The sequence below is a fragment of the Strix aluco genome, chromosome 3, assembly GCF_031877795.1.
Source record: "Strix aluco isolate bStrAlu1 chromosome 3, bStrAlu1.hap1, whole genome shotgun sequence".
Classification (NCBI taxonomy): Eukaryota; Metazoa; Chordata; class Aves; order Strigiformes; family Strigidae; genus Strix; species Strix aluco.
The window spans coordinates 71,393,729-71,408,714 of record NC_133933.1 but is presented as its reverse complement, the minus strand read 5'-3'; the positions used below and the strand labels follow the sequence as shown (position 1 = coordinate 71,408,714).

The window sequence follows — 14,986 nt, the reverse complement described above, 5'->3', positions numbered from 1 at the left end:
CAGGAACCTGACCATATGCTATGAATCACCCTCCAGTCCTGTCTTCCCAATTTACATTTGCAACTACTTCCTTTTAAATCCCCTGTTGTGCTGTGTCTGTCCTGAAATGAAAGTGGAGGCTGTCACCTGTTTCCACCCATCATCACTGAGTCTGCTCCTGCTGCGTGCAATTTCTGCCTGTCTTTTCCTGTCTGTCTTGGAAGTCATCACCTTCTTTCAGCTAGTGGGCTGTGAAGTTAATGACGGCAGGAATAAATCACATCAAGAGCACTTTGATGCCAGTTTGTCAATGCAGGGTCATTGACAGCTTCCATTAGCAACAAGTGCTATTTCTGAGTGGAGCACAGGCTGTAGATGCAGTAGGACAGAATCCGAGTAAGAGGCAGGCTTGGATTTTAGCCTGATTTCCTAAGGAAATGAGGCTAGTGCGATCTTTTTGTGCATGTCTGTCTGGCTGCCTGCAAAGACATTTGAACTTGTAGGTCAATTTCAACGAAATTTGACAGAAGGGTAGGAGGTCTCAAAGATAATAATTGTTCCTGAAGGTTTTGTGAAAAGAAGTAGCTGAATAGAGGTTAATAAATCAGGACATGTTGTAGCTAAGGGGGAGAATACATTGTGAACTCACACCTGATTAAACAGCAGAGAATACATGAGAGAGAGAGAGAGAGAACGAGAGAGATTATTAAATGTTCTGCCCATAAGAAAACTTTCACAGGGCAAGGAAAAAGTGCTGCTGTAGCCTGAGGGATTACTCCCTGCTGAATAGCAACATCCTGCAGCAAATAATCAGCCCTTAGCCTTGTAATCATGAGATATAAATCCATTGGAAATGAGACCATTCATTCCAATGTTCACAGAACTATTTTCTTTTAATTGTAACAAGTTGCTTGGAAATGCTGCAGCTGTCAATAATAATGAACAGGAGAAAGCATGTTTCCTTTTGCTATTAATAGTGACTGTATAATTGCTAAAAGAGTTCTCTTTCATTTTAGCAACTGCAAAGTGACAAGGGGTCTGAGCCACATCATTCATTAACTGAACAGTCCTAAATTATCATGACATTCCAAGTATGAAGTGAGCATATGCAATATTGTACTTATTTAGCCTCCAAAATCATCCTCTGTCCCCTAGGGAGATAAGGTCTTTTATAGATATATATAGAGATATACACACACACACACACGCCCCTGAGCTGTAAAATCTCAAAAAGATTTGGTGCTTTTCTCACTTGAACTTTTCAGGAAAATGTTGCCAAAATTGCTCAGTGTTCTGAGGGGTCCAGCTCATAACACCATCAAAATAATTGATATAAACAGATATAAACTGTGTTGGGAGTTACTCCATACCTATAACTGTAGAGAAAGCCCAGCTTCCCCATTTTATCCTTTTCCCAGCAAATTTGACTTATGTTCTTTCTTTGCTCACTGCTCACTTTCCCAAGGAGTATGAGGTAGGACACTCTCCGAACTCCGAACTCATCTCCATAGAAAGCATGTATGAGAGTGTCAAAAAGCCATCCTTTGAGCCCAGCACCTCTACAGGATGATGATAGGCATTTTCCAGCTACACAATCTTGATATAGACAAGACCACACAGTTTTAGGGACAAGAAGCAAAATAGATGAGAGTAGCTTCTCCTGTAGCACTCCTTCATTTATGAATATGGTTCCAGTGACCTTTTCCTTCTAGAAGGAGAAATAAGAGGTCCATGTAACTTAAGTGGAAGGAGAAGGGTGAGCTGGGTCATGTCCTTCCTTCCCCCCTCCCCCAGTTTTCACATCTAGCACAGAGTGCCACCAGCCACAGTCCCCTTTGAGTCCCTTGGCTTCAACCTGCTTCTTCTTCTAGCTAATATAATTCTTCCACTACTGCCAGAAGTACAAGTCTGTATTGCAGTGCTCTTGGGAAAAGGGTCAAACATTCAGGAGATTTGATACAACAAATGTGTTGGGCAGGATTGTTTACAGCTTGCGAAGGTAAGCACTCTGATGTTAGAAAAAGCAAGATTTATAGTTGGTCATACAACAATAACATCAGTGCTGTGGACCTTAGTTGAGATTTTTAACTGGGTGTTCACACGCCGATTCTCCACAGGGCTTTTGCCTGATTTTGTACACAGGTTGAATGCACAGAAGTTTCAAAGCAAATGTAAAAATAGTATTTCCAGACCTTAAAGTGTTTGGGTTTTCAGCCTAAATTAACTCTGTCTCAAGGGTTTTTTTCTGGTAAATATAAAGAAATGTATCAGATAGGCCTGTGTTTGTGTGTATATACACAGCACCATACAGGCTGCTGAAGAAAATTAACTCCATCCCAGCCAGACCCAGTACACATACATACAAATATATTTATATAGTAGCCCGGTATTGGGTACCAGTTATGCCAAATAAAAACAAACAGTGTTGGTCAGACATACCTGCATTTGAGGGTAAAGGTCAGCACAGAGGAAGAAAAAAATGGAAAGAATCTTTCTTCACTGCTTTTACTCCTATTTTAATCTCAGAGCTATTCTGTTGTACTTAACAGTAATTTATTTAGATATGTATTTTGTGTAATACATAAATATAATTTTCCATGCCACATATATTATTGTGGTGTTTTTTTTTATTATGAACCTTGCCAAACATATAATGCTTTGAATCTGAGAAGAGTAGCTGAAGTAGAAATGTCCTTAAGGGAATAAAGGTGGAATTAGTGAAAGTGGATTTTTTAATCTTCCCCTGCAACTTCAGGAGAAGTGGGAGAAAAAGTGAAAGAATTTACACATAGATACATGCACACAGTTTTCTTTTAAGCTTAACTGGTTTACTCCTACTTTCAAGATCATCTTGAATCTGGATTCAAGATTATGTATGTATGTAAGTAGAACATAGCTATGTGATGGTAGTGGGATTTGCTAATTTTAATTAGCAAAGTTTAAATTGATGAGAATACAAAGAGTTATCAAGGTCTCCTGCTATTAATAGAAGGAAATGATTAGCAGTGCATTTCTCACAAATCCCTGGAGTATTTTTTCTGTGAACTTCTTGGTAAGTTTCTGTGAGTGCTATCGGATACAGAGCTAACCCCTAAATGAAAGTGAAAGAGAAAAATGAATACGCATTAAGTGAAGTCAAATAGATTAGTATCACCAAAAAATACAGGTTTATGACAAATATGCCAGTAATAAGTGAAAAAGATCTCAGCAAAACGTGGGTGAACTTCAGACATAGTCTGTTTTAGGTAAAATAACTGCATAAATTATCTTTATTCTTTGGCTTTGATAAAACATAGCTATTAATTATTACATGTATTGAGAGACATTCCTGGCCTTTGTAACTGAGATATCATCACTGAAAAAAGCCAATTTGTTTCAGTGAAAGTAAGCTAAAAATCAAGTCTTTTGTGATTGCTGAAATATCTCCTATCCAAGGGAAAAATATCAACTTCTTTGCAGGGAATACAAGGAGGTACAGTGCATGGCTACATTTGTGACAGATTCTGAAAATAAAATGCCTGAATTATTCTAATGATGAGTTTTTGATATATTTTTACTATGAGGAGGTAATTGTGAGAGATGGCTATACTAAAGGACTAAAGCATAGTGGGCTAGATTGTGAAAATTTTACTCACATTGAGCGTTTACATGCACCCAAATGACTGGACTATTTACAAATATATTCATCTATGGTCTGCATTGTGAGTATTTTTAGAGAATGGAAAAAATCCTACTTTGTGTAGTATCTTACTACAAAAAACTGTTCAATTAGATCCAACTATAATTTCCTCCCTAGTCTCAGTTATCCAGTTTTATGATCTTTGCTAATGATGTTGAATAATAGTTAATAAATGTTGAGATGGCTTAGTTTAGGATCCAGTTGGAAGCTTCATGACATGTTCTGGATGCAAGGAAAAGGATGAACTTGATGAGCATAAAGGGACAAGAGTGCAAGCATAGTGGAGCTTTGCATTCCCATGTTAGGATGGTATGCAAAATCCTTGCTCGACCATACCATCCGTTTCTGTTACAAAGCAGAGAGGATATCTATGTACATTAGAGCTGCATTCAAACTGACTTTAAAACAGTAGGAAACATTAATTTATGCAATGTGTTTTATGTACTTTCTGTTTTCTTAACACTAATTGGAGTTCATCTGAGATCCACATGAATAACTTCATTAGCTGGAACTGGGCAATTTTCTTCTTTTTCTTCACTATCTACAAGTTGCTCTTACTGTGAAGTGTGAGCAAATGTAATGGAAAGGGAAAGCAGACCAGAATATAAATAGGAAATGGGCTGTGAGACGAGTAGAAATTTGCTTTAAGTACACACTCATGTTAGGTCAGATTGACTAACCTGTTTTACATGGTACTCACAGGAAATTGCTGGTGGGCAAGGTAAAAAAGAAGGTGATATTTTTAAACATCTCCATTAAAATATGAAAGGTACAGTACACACCAACATAGTTCCTGTGATAGTGAGCAATCTTTTTGTTACCTACCTATATGCACAGATGAGCAATTCATTAACTAAACAAATCTGACCATGCAGTAGATCAAGGGAAGACTGAGTCAGAGGAGAATCTTGTTAGGTAAGCAAATTTATGTCTATATTACTTTCTAAACCTGTTTTTCTAAACCAAACAAGTTTTTAAGGTAGAGGGAAAAAATTCATCAAGCTTGCTGGTAAATGAATACAGAACATCTAGACATGATGTGCTGAAATACAAAGCCTATCTAACATGGACTTGAATTCCTCTAGTGTGCCAATAGACAGATTTCTTACTATGCTTCGTCTCGTCTTCAGTGCCAGTGACAAGATTTTTCTCCCACTGAAGTCTAATTATTAGCAGAACTGGCAGGATTTCAGCTGGTACTGTATCTACAGTGTTGTTAAAAAGGAGAAGGATGGAGAAAGAATAAAGACTTAAGAAATACTTGAAAGAAGATCAGATAATTTTTGGTGATTAATGAGGCAACAAAATTAAATATTTCTAATAAGAGGATTATTTAAGGGTCCTAACTGCTGATGTCTTTTACCTTAGGTGTGCAGAAGGCTATTTTGGACAACCTTTAATACCAGGGAAATCGTGCCAGCCATGCCAGTGTAATGACAACCTTGACTTCTCCGTTCCTGGCAGCTGTGACAGCTTGTCTGGTGCTTGCCTGATATGTAAGCCAGGCACAACAGGCCAATATTGTGAGAGATGTGCTGAGGGATATTTTGGCGATGCTCTTGATGCAAGGAACTGTCAACGTAAGTCATGAACTTTTAGTGCTCCTGACAGTATTGATCTATCCTATAACCATGTTCCTGAGAGGAAGACTGTGCCTCTGTGTCCGTGAGCAGGAGAATGATATGGTACACTTACACTTCTAATAATAATAATAATATTAGTGTTTTACTTGCATCTGTATCTGGAAAGGGACGTTTCAAAGTAAATAGAAAGAAGAACCTATTAAAAAACTTCCTGCTGTAGTTGAAGTAGTAATGAAGCAGACGTGAAAAAAAACCTGGGAGAGTGTAGCATTGCATGTATGCAAAAGGTTATACTAAATGTCAGATCTACAAAAATAAATACAAATAATTGAAAACAATTCACTAAAAACACTATAAGCCATCCAGGGAAATCCCATTAACTAGTGAGATTGGTGCTGAAAGGACGGAGTGATATTTGAGTTACTGTAGTATCGAACTCTGGCAACACTTGTGGCCTCCTTCCTAACTACATGACTTCAGTAAAAGTTGGGAGCTGCTGCCTCTTACAGGGAAAGATTCTCCCGCCTCCTGCAAAGTAGAGACTAAAATCTCCTGACAAATTTTCTAAGGTGCTCTGGAGGAAGATACTTGTCACTGCAGAAAGCTACCACTAATCAGTTGAGTGGTGGCATGGTGTTTAAATATCAGCCCCAGTTCATATTTCCCCATTAGTGATTGCAAAACATTGAGAGTAGGTGGAAGATTTGGTAGGAACAAGAGCTTTTGCTTCTGTAGGAGGTAGTGGCGCTCTCTGAGCCATTGCTGGCACAATTCAGAACATAGTTATTGGGCAGAACAAGTGCTTTTAACTTAAAAACATTCTTCACATACCCTTCCACCCCATTCTGAGGAATGGAATAAAACGGGTTATAAACTGTCCTGAGAGAGCAGAGGACTTTATTTCACTGTCAGAAGGACTTAATCTGTTTTGATTCATTGGAATAAACTCAGAGCAACTCCGCTGAGTACAAAGGTGTTATATCAGGATAAAATTATGCAAGTAAAAGATCTGGGCCATTGTCTTACTGCTGTGTATGTAGGAACACAAGAACCACTTCTGCAGTACATGTTGGAAAAACACAAAAATCTGAGCCACTGGCATTCATTTGCAGGATTTGCTCTATTGGAGGCTTGCAGTTTGACAGTGAGAATATTAAGTTCTGTTGGACCACCTAAGACTGCATGGGAGCCAGTGAGATGCAGAACATCATCAGGTTTCTCAGCTAAGGCTAATAAAAACTGATATACATAAAACCATAGATAACCATGAAGACATATATCTGTGTAAATGCTTTCTGTACCTACTTTATGCAATGCTGGATAAAAGTTGGAGAATCACATATATTCTCTGCACAAGTTAGCAGTTTGTGATGAATGATGTCATGTAAGTGTGTAATGTGATTTAAAAAGCGGCGTATTTCAAAAATCATAGCTTCCAGTAGATTGTCACCATTCCTGAGGCATCGATAGGACTGTTGCTTTGAACATTTTTACAGTAGTGGCAACTCCATGAGAAAGAGATGTAATATGAGAAAACATACAATTAAAAAAAAAGTATTAAAAATAAATACATATTTAATCTAGAATTACAAGCTTTGCTTTTGTTGTTAGTATCACTGACAAGAACCTTCTAATGTATTCATAGCCTTGTGTTCACATTTACCTTGTATTCATCTACTCTCCGTCTTCCGTGTGCATTTTCTTTTTACCTTGTATTCATCTACTCTCCGTCTTCCGTGTGCATTTTCTTTTTTGCAAATGATTTTTTATTTCCTTTGCAGACTTCCATGAAGTTTGCCCTGCAGCTACAATATCAGAGGGACTGTGCCTTTGCTTTGTTGTTTTCAATTTCATTCCTTATTAAAAAGCCAAATCCAAGAGTATTGCAAAGCATGAATTTTGCTTTCAAATTATTGTTTGAAATGTTTCTTGCTCTTTCTCAGTACAGTGCTGTTGTTGTGTGCATTAACCATTTCAAATGACAGTACAACTTTATATCACTATAGTGGCTCTGAATTTCTTGGTGTATCTGTACGAAAATCATAAATCTAAGAACAATGAGCAAATGTCCTAAGCTTATTTGATTTGATTCTAGTAGGTTGGGTTTTGGTGTGAAACAACACAGTGTGCTGAAACAAATACCTGGAGGTTGTGCTGGTGGTAACAGAGCTAGGTGACGTGAGGTTAAAGAGAATATTCAAGCGTGCCTGTGTGCCAGTGCATAGGTACTACTGTTGGAGGAGAGTAAGTGTGTAGGTTGATTATAAATACACACTCAAATCTTTACATAAATCTAGAGAGAATGAAGGGTCTTGACCGGTGTCATTTTGGGAGAAAGTAAGACAAATTTCTCTGACAGGCTGTATTGTGTTATAGCAACCACTTGGAGGTTTGGACAATAGCTAATTTTCCCAGTAGAGGTGAATGAATACAAAGGTTTTAGGTGATGTAAATGCAGTTTATCAGATTGAGTAACAGTTTATTAGATGAATAGCCCCAACTGTATGTTTCTTCTGTCTGTACATGCTGCTAGAGCCAGGAAAAACAATCAAAGTCTTGACTTCGAAATTCTGCCTTACCACTGCATTGCACTCAGTCATCTGTGGCTGAGTTAAGAATACACAGTATGCCATTTGCAGTAATATATAATATAAATAGGACAAACCAGCGTAAATTTTCTTTTTTGATCCTTGTTTTGTCATATATCTGATACACAAAACAATTCAAATAAGACTGACTTTGTTTTTTGAGGTCTGTATGAAAAAGTTGGTGAAATAATAGCATTAATTTGCATTGAAAATTGTGGTTCTTTGAGTCTGAGCTTTCGCATCACCTTTCACTGCTGACCATTTTAATCAGAAAGATACTCAAAACATATGTGATACTCATCACTGTGTACAGTTTGGAGTGTCGGCAGTTTTAAAAAAATTAATATTATGGTAAAGGAGAGGGCTGTATACAGGATAAAAGAGGTAAATTAAGGATTCAGTTAGTGTTGAAAAATTAGAGTAAAAGAGAAGCAGTGATAATTACAGCAGAAGTGTTTTTAAATGTTTACATTTTTAAAATATCTTACAAAACTGAAAGAGATCAAAACCTCTGAAGGTGTTACCAGACTGGTATGAGAGCCCAACATATTTTTGTTACTTATTCCAGAATATGAGAAATCTTTGGAAACATTTGAGAAGTAATGCCATGAACAGACTGGCAAGCCATAAAGTCATTTTCATTTGAAAGAAGCAATTTTGCAGAATACCTCAGAAGTAGGGAGAAAAAAACCCACATCCTTTCAATTTACAATTGAAAATTGTAAATTAGTAAGTCCAATAAAGTAATGAGGATGCTCCTGTTGTAATAGTCTGTATATAGAAAAAATAGAACTGCTTTGTCTCAAATGGCATCTTGTGACATGCAAGTATGTGACCAGCATGTGCTCACTGTTGGAACTCTTAAGTGTTTCTTAAAATGAAACTGCCACGTTGAGGAAAAAAACACATGCAGTCAGGGCACTGCAGGAAGGCAAAAACATGGATTGGAGCTCTGGTTTACAGAGTAGATTGATAATCATTACAGAGATGTGGTTTCATTCCCCTCTGGGGGAAAAAAAATGGATGTGCAGGAACCAGCTCATGCTGGTGGAATTGGTGACTGCATCATGGTTATAGTCCCTGTGACACCAATCACATCCCTCTTCTCTACTGTTTGCGCTAAAGGGATTTTTTCCTAAAGTTTGCATGCCAGAAGAACTGTGATTGAAGAACATAAAGGGTGGTAGAAAGCTTCCCCAAAATTTCTCTTCTCCTAAAATATAAGAATTTAAAAGCCAGAAACATTGTTATTTTCCTCAAGAAACGGCAGTTCCTTTTCATGGCCATTTTAAATCTTTAAGAGAGTGTTGTGATGAGTTAGGCTGGTCAGTTGGATTACATTTCCTCTGGGAACTGCAATGCTGTCGCTAAAACAGAGGTCCCAGAGAGTCACGGTAGCAGATAATTCTTGGTCTCTTTTTCAGCTGTACTTCAGGGTGCTTCCTGTGAGGAGCAGCTCTTGGGGATTTGAGGAGGTTACTGCTCCCATAGTGGGCCCTCAGCCTGCCAACATTTCCTGCCTACTGCATTAACATCACTGGACTTCAGGGCGGCAGGACCAGCGTGAGGAGCAGTAACCCTCCCACCTGCCATAGCTACATCCCCTACACACCCTGTGTAAGGGTCTGTACCCTTTTATTTTCCTCTCAGTGCCACTCTGCCCACTCTAAGTTTTGGGGCATGTACTCAGTAATGTGCCCTAAACATCCTGTTTTGATCTGAGAGGAGCATATAAAACAAGTTGTTTATGAACTTGAGGCAAAATTTCTTACTGCAATAATTTGGATCAAAATTCCACATTAATATGGGTAAGTTAATGTGTGTTGTCATAGTATGGGGGTGACACCTTCCTGCTTTACTCAGGCCTGCCGCCTTGGATTTCTCAGGGTGGCAAAAGCTGCACTGTAAACATTTGGCTATTAAATTTAGCTTTAGGAAGCACAATAACAGCTCCTTCTTCTTCCTCTGCAGCCTGTCACTGTCACATCAATGGCTCCTTTTCAGAGATCTGTGACTCTCGGACGGGACAGTGCGAGTGTAAAGCCAATGTGATCGGGCGTCGGTGTGACACCTGCAAGGTGAGTGACAAGACACTGAGTGTCCTTTCAGCTTTCTTCTCTGTTTGTCGTATCCATTCTTATGCACAGAAAGGTAAAATGGCTGGGTTTTAAATGTTTTCTAAAGGTTTTCTGGAACAAAACACAGAATAGTGCATTTGCTTATAACAAATGTATTTTAAACCTCACTGTCCATATAAGTACATTTTTATATATGGTATATACACCTTATATACTGAATGTTTGATATAAATAAATTAATTAAAAATATTGTGGCTCTAGGGAATAATCCCTCTGATAAAAGTTTCAAAATGTCTGATAGCATCTGATTTTCAAAAAAAGCAGGATGCTACTTCTGCTGTGAATGTTCTGCTTTTATGGTCTTTTCTTAGGATTTCTTCTTGTATTGTCCAAATAATGTATTCTTTTTTGGTGAAAGTGTCTTTTGCCTTGACGTTGTTTTGCTGTCTCATAAATCACAGCAAAAAACAGTGTTTCATAAATTTTCACAGAGTTGTCTTCAGGCTGCTAAGGAATATGTTATAGCTGGCTGCACGTTTCTCTAGTTCAGCGTGAGGACTCATGGGTTACATCTGTGTCCTCAGAACACCTCCACATGTGTGTAATTTAAAGCACATAAATAATTCTGCAGAAATCACAAGGATCACTTTCACCCTTTCAAACTGCAGAATATCTGTTTTCGATAGTATTTAAGAGTCCATTCAAAAAAAAATCGTTGGTATCAATGGAATTTGCAATACATATACAGCAAATATCTCATTTCTTAATACAATATTGGCAGTTGATTGGAATTAATCTCTGTTTACTACTGTCTTTATTCCTGTACTCTTTTATGTCTTGTAGTTTCATTATCTTCACTTTCTAACAGTGTTTACTTTTCATTCTTAAAGCCCAGCTACTTCTGGGCCCCAGAAAAGCTGTTTTGTATACCCTGTGGCTGCAGTGCTTTAGGATCCATGTCACTGCAATGTGATGTGTCGGGAAGATGTATCTGCAAATCAGGATTCATGGGCAGACACTGTGAAATCAGCAGACAGGTGCCTAAATTGAAAGAAAATGCACGAAGCAGTCAGCAGATCCGAGTCCCCCCTCGGAAATGGGGCATCAGCAGTGCCAGTGGGTGCCCACGGGGTGCTTACCGGCCTGCTATTCTGGTAATCAGAAACTGTGTGCATTGCATGGGCTAAAATCTCGTATTCGCTTGTGTTTGGAGCTACCACAGGCTTTTTTAAAAAATTTTAAATACATGTGCTACAATGTACAAAATTATCAGGAAACAGACAAGCTCAGAATACAGGCAGCCTTTTAGGATACTTCCCCGCTCCTAAGGCTTCTCGTAGCACGAATGACAATACAGGTCAGAAGTCAAATACTGGAATAAGTCCAAAAGCAGTACCATCAACAGCAGTATGCACAAAATGTATGGGTGGTGTACATACATCACTGAAATCAGTAGGTTTTTCATGGCCTTTGGCAGGATAAAACTTCCTCTTCTAACAATTCAAGAGGCAAAAGCTTAAGGAGTTTGCAAGAAGAATCAGCCCCAGAGGCAAAGAGTTAAGATCTAATCTTAAAATATCAAACATAACTGGTGTTAAAAGTTCCCATTAGTGAATATGACAAGTTATCTGAGCCATTTTTAACGAGGTGTAGTGCTCATAATTTGAATGTAATGCCCAAAATGACAGAAGTGTTCATTGTTTATCACATACCAACAAAGCAACTTATTTCCTAAGAGAAAATAATTATGGTGCAACTGCTTCTAACATAGCAGTGTTTTAGAGATGTTGGGTTTTTTTGCAACTCAAAACCTCCACACTTATCACACCATGTTTGAAAAATACCTGGCAGTGTTTTCCCTCCTCAGCCAGACTCTGGGATCCATGCCATATTTGCTCGTATGGATTCCCTTGGAGGACATGAGCTTTTACCAATTTAACATATAGTACGTAACTGTGTTGCCCACACAAACACTCGACCTACACTGATACAGGGACACAGTATAATAACATTCAGAAAATTCATCGTATTTCCTCATTGTCATCCGGGGTCTTAGCTCTTGTTCAGTAAATGTGGTTCTTAGAATTTCAGTGTGTAAACAAGCTTCGCTGAGGGCTTAACTTAGGGGTCCATCTTGGGGTTTGCATGACTGATCAAAATGTCTTTCACTGTGCAGAGCTCATCACAGAATACAACCCAGCATGCTAGCAATCTTCCTTCACGCAGTGTGATGCTAGTATCAGACTTATTGTGGTTTTCACCCTTATAAACAGGATTTATTAGATCCTATATATGCATGCTGTGCATTGGTTACTTCACTGCATTAATTTGAATGTCTGTCCTGAGATTTTGGCATATTCACATTTCTGTGTGTTTCTTCCTGTGGAAAAGAAATCTTTAGAGATAGTCAGTATATTTAATTGAACCTTAATTATATGACTTTGAGTATTTCTTTCTGATACACCACGTTTTGTCATGCAGAAATATGTCATTGGCAAAACATTTCAGTATAGAATTTGGAAATTAAAATCAGTGTAATTCTTTATTATATGTATAATCAAGCATTTCCTTAGGTTCACATGATACTTCAGGCCAAATTCTGACCGTAGATGTAGTCCTGTATTCTGATACCTATCAGCAGTTTCTCTATGGGAATGTGGAACTTCAATACTAACCTCAGAGATCAGGTTTCAGGACTTTTACATGGAAACCTGCTGAAGTCTCTGTAAATTCACCTACACAAGATATTAGGGGTTCCACTGTAAAACAAATCCATGTAAAATGTAAGTCAGTGCAGCTCCACTGATTTGAAAAATCTGTACTGATGTATACTAGGTAAAAATCTCACACCACATACCTGGGTCACACAGTAGTACATTGTAAAAGTAAATATTTTCTACTTTGTTTCATTTATATTCATTAGCAGTGATCTTCCTAATATCTAATGTTCAACATTTTTCTTTTCTAGCAAAGTCTCTGGTAGATTTTTACTAGGAAATATTGTAATATCAATGTCAAGTGAAGTTAGTAATATGATTTGGGTTTCAATATTCTCTGAAAATCATCATACCTGAAAAAAGGTAGAAAAGTACTCCCATTTTAAGTCACTCTAGCTCAAAACTGAGTTCAGAATTTCAATATCTAGTAGAGTTTGCTCCCAGGAGCCTGTGTTACCTGGTGCAGCAAAATCCATGGGGTCTGTTGGTTAAAAACTTCCTGCAGAATGCCATATTACAGTATACAAATGAGCATGCATCTTCCCTTCTTTACAAGTATACTTTTTGCACTCCACTAGTGAAGTTATGGAGGAAAGTTATTACTATAGTTGATGCCATCTATTGTGGTTCTGTGGGAACTTTACAGTACTCAGTGCAAAAAAGCGAAGAATGAAAATAGAAGAGAAACAGAGGCTCACTAATTACTTCTATCTTAGTCTTAGACCTAACCCAAAGACAGGTTTTATCTTAAAAATAGATAATTCCCATTATTTGCTCGTAATGTACACAAATACATTATATCTATATTCTTCTAAAGTTATTCCTATATATAATTAAAAAGAAATGCCCTCAAGTTACAGAATACTGTATACAGACATTGCCTCTGGTCAGAGGAGATGAAATCTAGTTGTTCAGAGGCTTTCCAGTTGAATCAATCTCCATTCATAGCTGAGAATTTGAATTCATTCTCTTAGCAACAAACTCTGCCTGACATAATCTTAGAACCCAGACATAGAATATATATATATATATATATGGCCCATTTCTTGTGGGAATTGTACTTATGGAAACACAACCTCATAGGAAATGCATTACATTGCAGAACATTCGTTACAGCATCAGGTAACATTCTGAAATCTTTACTCTTTTTTTAGCTGTGTAAGGTGTTTTCTGTCCTTGCCCCAGTGTTTTACCCCTACAATTCAATATGTTAAGAGTAGTATTTCAGTGATGAAGAAGAAAGAACCACCCTGATCTCCCTACACTCTCAGATTTTCCTCTTTTCTCCTGGTAATCATTCTGTGTACTAACTTCTTTTCCCCTCTCTGTGTCAGCCTGAAACATTTGGTTTACAGTCTTCAAGAGGATGTGTTCCCTGCAACTGCAACTCTTTTGGTTCCAAATCCTTTGACTGCGATGGAGATGGACAGTGTTATTGCCAGCCTGGAGTGACAGGAAAGAAGTGTGACCGCTGTGCTCATGGATTTTACAACTTTGAAGAAGGAGGCTGTACTCGTATGTAAATTATTTGCAGCCAATTTCAGATTGATTGATTGACTGATTGATTGATTACTAAGATTCTAGTTTGGCTGGTTTTGGATTGTCTAACAAATTTTCCTGACAGGTAGGTATTTTCACAGACAGCCCTGTAAATCAGTCAATTGACAAGGATGGTGATTGGCAAAAACAAAAGACCCAAGCAATTCCTGCTATTTTAAGGTCAGTTTGTGGCTAATCTACCAAGTTTAGAAGGAAGAGGAATGTCCTTTGCTCCACATAATTTCTACCAGAAGATTTCTATGAAGTTCCTATAATTTAGTTATGGTAAGAGTATCATAGAAGGTGGATTAAAGTACTTGCCAAATTGCATCAGCTTAAAGGGATGTAAGGGAGGTGAATGGAAAAAAAAAGAAAAAAAAAATCCCTTTGCTTCTAGTTTTATCCCAGACCTTTTAACTCTCCTTACATGGTTGATCCTTTTTTAATAAATTTATATACAGTGATTTTTTTAGGATCTCGCTTACTTGTATACTTTTTGTGTATAACAAGCTCTTCAGATAAAATTCTCTACTGTGTCCCTTGTGTAAACACATGAAAAGTATGCTTTTCCAGATGCTGAAACTCCAGCATCAGGTATAAATATATCCAGCCATTTCTTTACATTTACATTTGTCCTTTTGGGCATTAGGTCAAACACTGAAATGGATGGTCCCTGTCCTTAAAGCAGTACAGACTGCTATGTCGAAAAAAACCTAATCGATCGGTCTCTTCACAGGGAAATATCCATCTTTGCTAATAGAACTGTATTTTTAAGGTCTCATAAGACTCATTTAGGTGTGATCACACGAGACTTAGATAGTTG

The 14,986-nt window shown here is 37.8% G+C and overlaps 1 protein-coding gene across 4 annotated transcripts in view; it reads left to right on the top strand.

The window, feature by feature from the left end:
- Positions 1-14,986, top strand: part of LAMA2 (laminin subunit alpha 2) — a 391,440-nt gene that overhangs the window by 247,647 nt on the left and 128,807 nt on the right. For 3 of the 4 annotated variants that reach the window (XM_074819147.1, XM_074819146.1, XM_074819145.1), the window contains exons 19-22: positions 5,027-5,238; positions 9,801-9,907; positions 10,798-11,061; positions 13,959-14,139. In XM_074819147.1, coding sequence (XP_074675248.1) covers positions 5,027-5,238; positions 9,801-9,907; positions 10,798-11,061; positions 13,959-14,139 — 764 coding nt within the window. The remainder of the gene's footprint in view (positions 1-5,026; positions 5,239-9,800; positions 9,908-10,797; positions 11,062-13,958; positions 14,140-14,986) is intronic. The other variant, XM_074819148.1, reaches the window with a different exon arrangement.